This window comes from Nanorana parkeri, unplaced genomic scaffold, assembly GCF_000935625.1.
Source record: "Nanorana parkeri isolate BGI_ZX_2015 unplaced genomic scaffold, ASM93562v1 scaffold608, whole genome shotgun sequence".
NCBI classification, from domain to species: Eukaryota; Metazoa; Chordata; class Amphibia; order Anura; family Dicroglossidae; genus Nanorana; species Nanorana parkeri.
In genome coordinates this window covers 758,125-770,621 of record NW_017306876.1, presented here as the reverse complement: position 1 = coordinate 770,621, position 12,497 = coordinate 758,125, and the positions used below count along the sequence as shown (strand labels likewise).

At 41.8% G+C, this 12,497-nt stretch overlaps 1 protein-coding gene across 2 annotated transcripts in view; it reads right to left on the bottom strand.

The window, feature by feature from the left end:
- The window catches only part of DSCAML1 (DS cell adhesion molecule like 1), a 262,572-nt gene that overhangs the window by 63,846 nt on the left and 186,229 nt on the right, over positions 1-12,497 (bottom strand). For both annotated transcript variants that reach the window (XM_018562869.1, XM_018562871.1), the window contains exons 5-7: positions 10,523-10,801; positions 3,030-3,305; positions 1,896-2,192 (exon numbers count right to left, since the gene is read on the bottom strand). In XM_018562869.1, the coding sequence (XP_018418371.1) occupies positions 1,896-2,192; positions 3,030-3,305; positions 10,523-10,801 (852 nt within the window). The remainder of the gene's footprint in view (positions 1-1,895; positions 2,193-3,029; positions 3,306-10,522; positions 10,802-12,497) is intronic.

Here is a 12,497-nt window from a genome sequence, read left to right as displayed (position 1 = left end):
CATCAGACAAAAAGCAAAGTTGCCTGATGAAGGGGCCATGTTAGGTTCCGAAACATTGCTTTATGCTTGTTATGCCATTGGCATGTGACATCAATAAAAGGACGGATTGATGCATGGGACTTGGTGTTCTTCTATCATATAACTAAGGGATTGCGGTCTGGAGTGCAATGGGACACTTGTAAATTGTGCATTTCTTTTGTGGTTGCATTAAAGTCAACAACGTTCTACAAAAGTTTCTATATGGGCCGTTTTTTTATATCATAACGGGTGATAATTTTGCCCCTTAATTACCTTTTTAAAAGGGTGACTTCATCTAGGGCTGCTTTCCTTATACCTGAGGTCATCCATGCCCCTAATTCATTTATTTGCCATTTTTTGAACTTTTGCTAGTTTTGTTAATTGGTAATCGGATGATTTTTGCACTATAAGAATTTATCCTGCTAACTTTAGAACTTGGCAATTGGCATTGTATACTTTTATTACATCTTTGATCTACCAGGACACACAGATGGTTCTCTATTGCTGATTTACCCAGCTTTACTCCCCCCAGATTAATGATAGATGCATTTTTTTTAGCCCCCAGTTGCTTAACTACTTTTATCCACATCAAACCTCATTTCCCATTTAGCTGCCCAATCAACCAATGCATCTAAGTCAACTTGTAAGTCAGAAGTGTCTTGCAAAGACTGAATTCCCCTATATACAATTACTTTGTGTCATCTACAAATAAAGAAATTGAACCTTTAATGCCAAACTCTGGGATATACTTCTTACAACCTTAGAACTTTCACAGTACATATAATTAATCACAACTCTCTGAGAGCTGTTTTTTCTGTCATTTTACAAATGGAATCTTCTTAAGCTACAAAACTTAATTGACAAATTATCCTTTTGTTAGTTACCATGTTAAAATGCTTTAGTAAAGTTCAGATACTATATCCACAACCACTTCTCTGTAAGTTTATGATTTCTACCCTGAAAATTAATGTAGATCTTGTAAGAAAACTTCTGCCTTTCATAAGCCGTGCTACATTTTATATTATAATCTAGTACATACTTATGTGTATGTGGTCTCTTACACACCCATATTTTTTTCCCCACAACTAAACTGAAATATACAGTTTGTGGTTGCTGGTTGTGGATTTTGATCCCTTAAAAATACAAGTATCCAATTTGCTCTGTGCTAATCCACTGGTACCAAGAATGACATTAAAGGGTTTCTAAAAAGAGTCTTAGTTACTTCGTTCTGCTTTTGAAATGTGCTGGACAGGAAAACCATTTGGTAAATGCTAGGAGTTCCAATCAAAAGCAGGACTGTCCTTAAACATTCGTCTCCCTACAGACCAGAATAAGAGTAATCTTCTATGAATCATCCTTGCAGAGAAAGGATAATACTTGATAAAGTCCTACCTAAGAAGATTACTTAGTGATTCTTGTCTACAGAATGTTTAAAAAGAGATCCTCTTTAAGGTTTGTTCACACCAGATGAGTTGAGCTACGCAGTCCAAAAGCATGGACAAGGCAATTTGTGTTGCAGTGGTATGCACTGAAAAAAGTACGACATGCAGTACTTCTTTTCACCACAGTGTGTTGCACCACTTTCTCACAGTCCATACCAGTGGCTGCATGGTAGTGAACGGGCCCTAAGTGATTTGTATAATAGAGGAGATGCATTACAACACAAGTGTTGAACTTATACAGATAATGAGACAATGTAACAAATTTGAGGAGCAGAATATATAACAGACAGATGAAAATTAAGAAGTCAGTTGTGACATAATAGAGAGGAAATAATGAGCTGTGATAGAGAGGTGAGAGGAAAAAGGGGTGCCCTGGTAACAATCCCAAAGAGATTTCACAGACCCTATTCTGATATGTAGAAGTAGGACAGGCACCTCTTACGTTTATTCGAGCTTGGTATTCTGCACTCCCCACTGAGTTGCGTGCCAAACATCTGTACACACCCCCGTCTATGATCTGCGGACTGCTCACATTCATGTAACTGATAGTGCTGCCATCTGAGGCAGTGTACTGATTTGAACGGTGCCCTGAATCCCGCTGTATGGGTTCATCATCAAGAGTCCAACTCATGGTAGGGGGAGGAGCTCCCTTGGCAGAGCACATAAGTGAGAATGGTTCTCCTGGATTCATTACTTTTTCACTGAATGATGAGAGGATACGAGGTGTGCCATCTGCACGGAAAAGAAAACAGTAATATCATATGAATTTTATTCTTTACCTACCAAAAAATTAAACCCCTAGTCCTTGAAGTAATGAATCTTTCCAATCTTAAAAGTCATAAAGCTCCCAATCCTTAAAATCATAAATCCCTCCCATCCTAAAAGTGATGAATCTCCCCAATCCTAAAAGTCATAAAACCCCCAATCCCTAAAGTCATGAATTCCGCCCATTCTAAAAGTCATGAATCTCCCCAGGTTGTGTATCTCCTCGAATTCTAAAAACCGTGAGGACACCCACCCACAGATTTTCATATAATAGTTTATTACCTAAACTATACAGGGATGTTCTAATTAGAAGGTACCAGATCACCCCCTTGCTGACAAATGTTTTACATTAACTTTCTTCCAAAAGACAGGGTTGCAAGAATAGTTGAGAAAGAGGTTAAAAATTGTTATCTATTCACTCTTAGGCCCCAAAATGGGAAAACACAGCAAATAATTCTGATTTTTACTGACTGGATAAGAATATAAATTTTTGTGACTCAGGAGAGGTAATTAAATAAGTAATTTAACAATTTAGTGAGTGGGTATTTACTCAGAGATAAATTTCCCATCACAACATTACACCCTGCAAAACCCAGAAAATTATACTGGAGTAATTCTGTGCAAGTGTGTCAGTAATAGCATTCAGGTCACCAGTAATGACCCAAGGGTTCCAAGCCTTGCTAGAAGCTAAAATGCACATTCCAAAAATGGTATTGTATTGTAAACATATCCCCTATTATCTATTTTTGACATTCATTGGCATATTTTTTACTTTTTGAGTTATGGAACATATCGCAATCTTACCTTCTAGAACTACAATTGCAAAGTCCTGGACAATTTGTGTTTTACGGCTTCCAAAGCACTGATAGGCTCCAGAGTGGATTTTCTGAGCACTGCTAATAACAAGTGTTTCATTATCTGTTCCTCGTATAGAAATGAACTCATCTGCCTCAACAGGCTCTGTATTTCTGTACCACTTGACATGGTAACCAGGGGATCCGCTGATAGAGCAGGACAAGATGACAGTACTGCCAATGCCAGTCTTGAGCTTCTTGGGTGTCAGAGTAACACGAAGGGGTTCTGTAAGGGAAGAACTTAATGGTCAAAAAAAGTGGTAACGTGAGACAAAAAAGGAACATTAGCTGCTGTTTTAAATATCCACATATATCATAGGATCTACAAAACATGGACTATTGGGGAACCTCTGCACAAGGTAGCTGGTGAAGTCATGCATGTGAAAAATATGTGCAACTTGCTTAAAGAGACCCTGTCATTGGGAGGAAGCGGTCAAACTAAAGTGCAGGCACCAAGAGGCGCTTATAGTCTCAGTCTCCCAAATCTTTCTGTCACAACTGAGTGCCAGACTGTTCAGACAAGTAACGCTTCAAAATTTCTGGGTAGTATGGCACTTAGTCCCTCCTCTATACATTTTTGTTGGACCATTAGCATAATGAGCAGACTTTGACTATATCTAATCCTTGTCCTGATAATTGGAGAGGTCAAACACCAGATCAGTACCTTCAGCATTGTAAAGAAAATGTTACAGTACCTAGCAGATTGAAAGAGTTTTGGTTGAGAAGAAAGACATTTTCAAAAATATCTACTGTAGACTAGAGTTTTACTTGTGTATGGACTCAATCCCTAAATCCGTACTCAGTGATGTTCCAGCTGTCAATATGATACATATTCGTCTACAATCAGTATGGAAAGACATCTGGTAGACACATCAAAGATCTTTATCTTGTTACAAGAAGCTGAATGATAAAAAGCAACACCCTGATCTCCAGTCTTTCGTGGGAAATAAGGCATGGCTAGCCATAAGAAATATGCTATAATAAATATAATTTTGCACACTTCAACTGACCTTAAATGGTACAAAAACAATCAGGCCATAGCCTACCCACTCAAAATTCACTCCTCTATTCATATTGCTAGCTTTTCTTTGTCTCTGGGTTTTCTTGTAAACTCCACTCCTCTTATATATATTGGGTAAGACACAAGCTAAACCTAAAAAAAAAAGATCTAAGAGAGTTCTGTAACTGAAAGTATTGTAAGGCCTCCTCTCCGTCTGGCTGGCTCTGTTGGCAAGGCTATGTGTTCCTAAGCAGGTGCTCCACCCTCTACTTGCTGAAATATAGAATGAAGCCCGGCACATGCAAGTATGCTTGTACCATAATTGGACGGAAAGCATAAAGCTAGCCATGCACACAAAATTTTTCTTGCTCAACCCACAGGCTGGAAGAGAACAAATCAATAGATTCCTCCATCCAAGCTAAGCAGCATGGATGGAAGAATCTTCGCTGCCAGCTATTGTATTCAGGCAGCTGCAGCACCCACAGCTGCCTGAATACCAGAACAGTTCAACTCAAACCAAAATGAGAGGAAGAAGTGTCACCAGGATAGGAAGACACTGAATACAATAAATACTTCACAAGAAATAGGAGACCGAGCTGGGTATTACACTGGAGGAGTCTGATTGGGACAAGGCACTGATTTGGGGATCCAAATCACAGAAATACAACTATAAAATATTTTTCAGATGGTATCGCTGCCCTGCAGACATACATGTATTTCACCCCTCCACCCTTGAGACTTGGTATATATGCCTATCTTATCTGCAATTGGGACAATGGCAAACATTTGGGTAACAAACCCTTTAAATGTGCCTATTTGGGGGTATAATACTGCATACCTACAAAAAAGAGATGGGTGACACAGTGATTGTTGATGATCCAGGATCATGTAGTTAAAATAAATGCTATGCAATTTTCTCTCCTTCGTTCACACACTACTTTCCAGACCTTGGCATAGGAAGGATTCTTCAAATGTGTAAAATGATTGTACACATATTTCCGTGTATCAGATAAAAGAAATGTTCTGCTGGGAATAAAGCTCTCCAGGCAACCTTCTTATACCTCTGAGGTAAAAATGTCAGTTCCTCATGGGACACCAAAACATACACCATTGCTATACTTGGGACCTTGTTAGCACCACCCTTCCTTTTTTTAATTTTAATTTTCTTTTCTGTATTTCCACTCCCCTCTTACACTTATTATTCTCTTCTATATACATCTCCCAATCCCCTGTTTACTATTGCTTCCTCTGTAATTCTAGGAATGGATCTTTATCCACACAATATATACCTAGAAAAACCAGATATCACAGCAGTTTTCTGTGGTGCAGTTGTATGGTTATGGTTTTATGTTTTATGGAATTCTAAATAAAGATGTTATGTGTTTTTCTATGGTGTACACTACGGCCTGTACTTCTTTTTTTGAGTTCATAGGGCATCTGGCTTCCTGGTAACACATGTGTGGTCAGATAGAGGAATTATAACCAGTAGACTCCATTAACCACTTGCTGACCAGGTGTTTAGACCCCCTTCCTGGCCAGGCCATTTTTCAGTATTCCGCGCTGCGGTACTTTGACTGACATTTATTCCATCATGCAACGCTGTACTGAAATAAATGTTATACTATTTTGTGGTGACACATAGAGCTTTCTTTTGGTGGTATTTAATCATCACTGGGGGGTTTTATTTTTTACTATATTAAGGAAAAATTGCTGAGAATTTTTTACATTATTTTATAATACAATTATTATTACCCAATTTTTTAAAAAAATATAAAAGATGGGGTCACGTCAGATAAATAGACACCAAACATATCAAGCTTTAAAATTGCGCGCACCCACGAAATCTCAAAAAAACTACCATACCCAAAATTGACCGTAGACGACGCTTTAAAAGCTTTTACCACTCATCAGTTTAGTCTTATCAGTGATTGATGGCCCTAGAATTATTGCTCTCACTGCGACGTTCGCGGCGATATGTAACATGTGCAGCGTGATGGGCGCAATCGTCGCTTTCGCACGTTTGCACACGTGCATGCATGGGTGGGGACTTTAAAAAATAATTTCTGTTTTTTTAATTCTTTTTCATGTGTAACTTTAAAATGTTTTGGGGAACCCTAATTTTTTTTTCACTTAACTTTATTGCTAAGAAGCAACCCTTATGTGATAGCAAAGAGGATGTGACAGGTCCTCTTTATAGAGACATCAGGGGTCTCCAAGACCCCAATGTCACCTAAGACCCCCCAAAGAAGCGAATCAGCTTCTCTCCAGCGTCTGAAGCTGGAGAGTGACACAAGAATGCAGAAGTGATGTAATACACATGATGTAATACACATCAATTCCACATTCTGACAGCGGAAAGGGGACTGGAGGGAGGTCGTGTACCGATCTCCCTCTGATCCCCTGTTACAGAGGCACTATGCTGGTCCCGGGCTCTATAGCCGGCAAATAGCTTGTATGTTAACAGGCATCACTGACTGTTTTTAAATCTCGGTCGTTTCGGGCTCGCGTATGCCGCGCGGCGTGTGCGATTGGGCGGGGCTAACAGGCTGTATATACACGACCTGTTACATCCAGGAAGCTCCCGGATGGCTGTTTTTTTAAGGGTAGATCCCCGCCCGGCTCTACAACAAAGGGGGAAACATTGTTGTTCAGACCTATTGTTCAGGTCTGAGCGGAAGGTGAGCTGCACTCCATGGGGTTTTCACTCAGTGGTGATTCCAGATTATTTGTGGCTATTTCTAGTTGGACTGATTTTTTTAATTAAGATATACAGTATATAAACTTTTATACACTGGGGTTGTGAATAGAATTTCCCTTTTTGTTTTTTGATGTGCATGTTGTTTGATGTATAGTCACCTTGGTTGTATTTATATACACATGATTGCATAGGAATATGTTGGTGTTAGGAGATGTAGTGGATAATATACTGTATATTAGCTTAGAAATGGATTGAAAAGGCTGACAAAGTCTAAGAGGGTGGCTAGGTTTAGGATAAAAATCGTCGCTGAATTGACTTTCTAAGTGTAGAAGATACAGGGGGTTAATCACTAAAAAGCCGAAGGATGTAGCTGAATGTCCGTCTAATCCTTCGGCTCGCTTTGGCTGCAGGAATCCTTCAGTTCAGCTGAAGGGCTGCTGTATGCGCTATTCACAATAGCCTGTACAGCACCCAAAGGCAGCCGAAGCACACAGCTGACCGAAACGCATATGCTTTGGTTCGGTACAGCCAAAGACACAGCTGGAGCGGGGAGAGTGGTCCACCAAAGCAACCGGCTCCCCGCAAATTGTAAAAAAAATAGAATAAAAAAAATTGGTATGGGCCCCCCTCCCAAATCATACCAGACCCTTTAGGCCTGGTAGAAATGTTAGGAGGGACCCCCGATGTAAAAAAAAAGAAATGCGTGGGGTTCCCCTACAAATGAATACCAGACCCTTTAGGAAATTTTAAGGCGGACCCCAATGCCCAAAAAACAAAACAAAAGTGTGGTCCCCCTAATATTCCATACCAGACCCTTAATCCGAGCACTGACCTGGCAGAGCAGGAAAGGGGGGAACGCGCAAGCACCCCCACTACCTGCACCATACAATGCGGGCAGGGGGGCTTATCTGGGTACCCCCTTTCACAAAGGGGGCACTAAGATGCCGTCCCCCACCTTGTGAATGAGTAAGGGGTAGTTGTTACCCCTACTCATTCACCAAAGATTAAGGGCTTGTTCACACCAAGTGCGGAGCAAATGCAGAGTTACAGAACGCATCAAAAATGCATCCAATGTATTCCAATGTTCACACCAGAGTGTTAGTTCCAGAACATGAGAAACTGCAGCATGCCCTATTTTTTCTGCTCTGCAACGCACCAAAATGCATGCAAACGTCCTGGAACACACTGAAACGGCCCTGAACGTTTAAACCCCCAGATCTGATCCGCATTTGGGGTAAATAACCACACAACACATTAGAAAAAATCCTACACTGTAATCCAACTTCAATCACATCGTCCAGCGATGTAAAACAGTGTCAATCACTATGAACGACGCCCGCCGGTTTGCCGAAATCAAAAAAGTTCCGACGCCCACACACCCGTCCTCCCCTGTGGATCTCCCACCGCTAAATTACAGATTTGACAACTCCACTCTCTAATGTAAACAGATGGGCGGACAAAGTCATGATGTCATGACCTGCCCCACCTATTTGTTTACATCCCATTTCAGAACAGTGAGCTGGCATGTAATGAAAACAAATGGGCCGAGGGAGTCATGATGTCACAACTAGCTTCACCGATCTGTTTACATTAGTGAGCGGAGCCGTCATATCTGTCATTTAGTTCCGGGAGTCCGTCGGGAGAGGACAGGTGTGCGGGCATCGGGACTTTTTTTTATTTCGGTGAGTTGGCGGGCATCGTTCATTGTGACTGACGCTGGATTACATCGCTGGACGACATGATTGACCATCGATGACATCGTAGGATGATTTTTATGGTGTTTTTTTTCAACAATAAAGAAATGATCAAAAACTGTCTGTGTTTTTTGTTCAATTAACAAAGCCCAAATCCCATTCGCACTGCCACGGTCTGAAAATTTGTTCAATTAAAGGATTTTTTCTAAGGTGTTGTGTGGTTATTTACTTTTTACTTAACTCTTTGGTAAATAAGTAGGGGTAACAACTACTCCTTACTCATTCACAAGAGGGGGGCGGTGGCATCTGGGTACCCCCTTTATGAAAGATGAGCTCCCCTGCCTGCAGACCCCCACAACCACGGGCCAGGGTTGTGGGGAAGAGGCCCTTGTCCTCATTGGCATGGGGACAAAGTGCTTTGCCAGGAGGTCCTAGGGGAAAAAAAGGCTGAACATTGTTGGTAGTGGTTCAATATAGAAGGTTCGTTGAGAGGATGTGTTTTAAAGTATTCGAGGATAAGAAGAAAATGGTAATGAAAGTGAGTTTGAACATTGTAAATGATGACTAGAATAAGTAAGTCTGCACAGATAAACGTATTTACAGGAAGGCATAATCTGGGCTCTTGGCTTGTTCACTTCTGGTATAATTATAGTGCTCTTTGAAATTATGCACTTTGCATGTGATACTTCATTGAATTAATCAAACACTGATCACTAAGCTTTACTTAACTGTAGGTTTTCAAGAGCAATTCAGGGTTAAGGTTATAAAAAGCAAACCAGTGTCCAAAAGGACAATGCTTGAGGAAAAAATGAATAGGAAAAACAATGGCAATAACTAGTGTAAAATAGAACATGATATGCCAGGAGAAATGGATAATCTACATCAGAGGCATTTAAAATAGTTATGGTTCTTCTACAGACTGTGTTAGAGGTTGTGCGCCTGTACAAATGCACGTGTTTACACAAGTCCAGTGTATAGCCACTGTAATGTTGCGGAGCTCGCAGAGCACTCGCACAAGGCTTTTCCATAAACCAAAAGTCTTTATTTTTTCTCTTCAGGCAACTCGCAGGTGATAAACACAAATGAAGGCTTAACTTCAGCATATAACACAAAGTAAAGTTCACTTATTTTCAGCAAATTGGGTATATTGTCTCATCGACTCAAGGTTGTCCCGTTCACTCACAGTGTCCCAGTCCTAGGATTTTAATGTTTGCCTCAACATAACTCCTTAGTGGTACTTCATATCCTTTAGACGTTTCCAGCAGCTTTCCACACACCTTGTGTGCCTGGCTCTCTCAGCCTGTCTAATCCTCCAGCCTCCCTGGCTGTTCCTAGTGTGGCTCCACCACAGCACCTGGTTTGGCCCTCATGTGTCTCCAGTACACACCACACCACCTGGCTTGGCCCTTGTGTGCCTCCAGCACACACCACACCACCTCTCCTCTGAGCTCTGGTCTGGCATCTTAATGAAGCTGCTCTCAGCCACCTGATCAGTCCAGACTGGTCGTTGGCAACATTTGGCTCCAGGACTGGAGATTTCATCCCACCCAGAGCTCTAAGAAATCTCCAGAGCTCCAGATCCCAGCTACAAATTAGTAATACCCGGAAGAATCTGAAAACCCAGGATCTTCCTTATAAAATGGTTTACATCCCAGACCCTCTCAGCCCCTCTGGCTGAGAGTCCTGGGTGCCACAGTTTACAAACTATATCGTGGCACTGCCACACCATGTACAGCCATTGAGAGAACCTGTGACTCCCTGACAGTGGAAATATGCTGGAATTTGTATTGTAAAGATAGAATGAGACACAATGTATACAAGAGTTTTTATACTTCGGGGAAAAATGTTTTTCTTCAGTTTGCAATGTGAGAGTTTTATTTATGAATGCAAACTCCACCTAGATGGTGCTATTGAAATAAATAAACCAAATATCCCCCACACTGTCAGACAACAGTGATATTTACTTATTATTTTGCCTTCACATCTGACATAAATACAAGCAAAACACATAATGGACGATTGTACATATGTAGTTGCATACTGTTATTTACCTATTACAGTCAGGGTGCCAGTGACTTCAGCAGAGCCAAAGCTGTTAGTGATCTCACAGATATAAGTTCCACTGTCTTCCAACTGTAGATCCATCATATTTAGTCCTGTGCTACGCTTGCTCCAGCGGCTGTCGGATGGAACTGGGCGGCCATCTTTAATCCAACGGGAGGCTAAATTTGGATATCCTGAGGCAACACATGGCAGCTCTACTTTATCCCCCACGAAGACCTCCTGGGATTGAAATCCATCAAGGAGAATGGGGACAGATTCTGCAGGGTCTAGGCAACAAATAAACAGAAAAATGTAGAAAACTGTCACAGCTGGTAATCATAGAAGAGGAAGAGTGTGCATGGAAACAGGTGATTTACATTTAATATACTAGCTGTGAAGTACTTAATGCAAAATTCTGCTTCATAAAAAAAGCAGAGCTTTGCAGAAAAAGCTGCTTTATATAGTTGCTATTATTGGGCCATTCGTTTTATTTATTTAATTTGTTTAGATTTAAAATTAACTTTTCAGTAACTGTACAAGTCTGCATGAGTAGATTCCTGACATGTCACAATATTTCCAACAATATACCTTTTAAAAAATGCTGTAACTTTCATCATTAAAATGCAGTCTTTAAACTCAGTTCAAGTAACTTTGACTAGGCTGAGATGGTCATCAGTCTGCTGCAGGCAAGACAAAGCATTTCCTCAGTCTCCTCTCCGCCAGTGATCAGGCTGCGTGCAATGTTTTAACTTTGTAGCAAGTAACAAGGTAAGAGACCGCAGCAGGGATGATTTATATCAGCGATTTGTCAACACAATAAAGAACTGTATAGGAATCAGCAGTTACATGATTGTGCCATCTTTGAGCCAGTATCTCAGCCCTGGAAATAGATAATGACCCTTTGAGAAAATGGTAGATGGGGCATTGTCGGGGGGAGGGGGAAATACTGTGACCTCTGTAAGAGGTAGTAAATACCAATCAATTCATTTTACACGCTGTGGCAGTGTAAGCAAATGCCACGGTGGAGGATGGCGACCTTGGCACCCAGGACTCTCAGCCAAAGGGGCTGAGAGGGTCCAGAAAGTAAAGCAGGTTATAAGGAAGAACCTGGCTTTTCAGGTTATTCCAGGTTTTCCTATTTGCAGCTGGGATCTGGAGCTCTGGAGATTTCGTAGAGCTCTGGGTGGGATGAGATCTCCAGTCCTGGGGCCAGGTGTTGCCAATGACCAGCCTGGGCTAATCAGGTGGCTGAGAGCAGCCTTATCAGGAAGCCAGCCGAGTGCTCAGGGGGTGTTGGAGTTGTGTGTGTGCAGGGAGCACACGGACACAGACCACCTCGGGTGCATGCTAGACGCACACGGAACAGCCAGGGGTGGCTGGGAGAGGTCAGGAAGGTCGGTGACCCTAGGACCTGCGGTACAGACTGCTAAGAGAGCAGAGTGAGGGCTCACGAGGGGTGAGCAGCGTGAGTGTCTTGAAGCTGAGGAAAGCTACAGAGCCATAACAAGGACTGTCTTATGTTGCTGTTTCAAGCTATTTTGTGTTTGCCCTTTTAATAAACTGCATTCTACTTGATTTACCTAGACTACAGTGGAGTGTCCTTGTTACAACGCATACCATACTCCCCAACCATCCCAGCCTGTCTTGGAGTCAAGTGCTGAAGCACTTGTTTCAGGACTCTGCTTCAAACCTATGCACATAATGCCAGGCGGAGTGATCTCCAACGGTTTCAGCAATGATGCCACAGCATAGGAAGGACAGGCTCTGCACTGCCTCCCACTGGACACCAATGTTTTTCGGTAGGGGGTCTTAAAACATCGCGGACCACCAAAGACTTCAGGGGAGAAAACACCACTGGCCACCAATTCTTTTGGAAGGGAGGGGAAAAACTACCACTGACCACCACTGCCTTTGGGAGGGCCTTCATACACCACTGACCACCAATACCTTCAGGGGGAAGAACACCATTGAACACCAATGCCT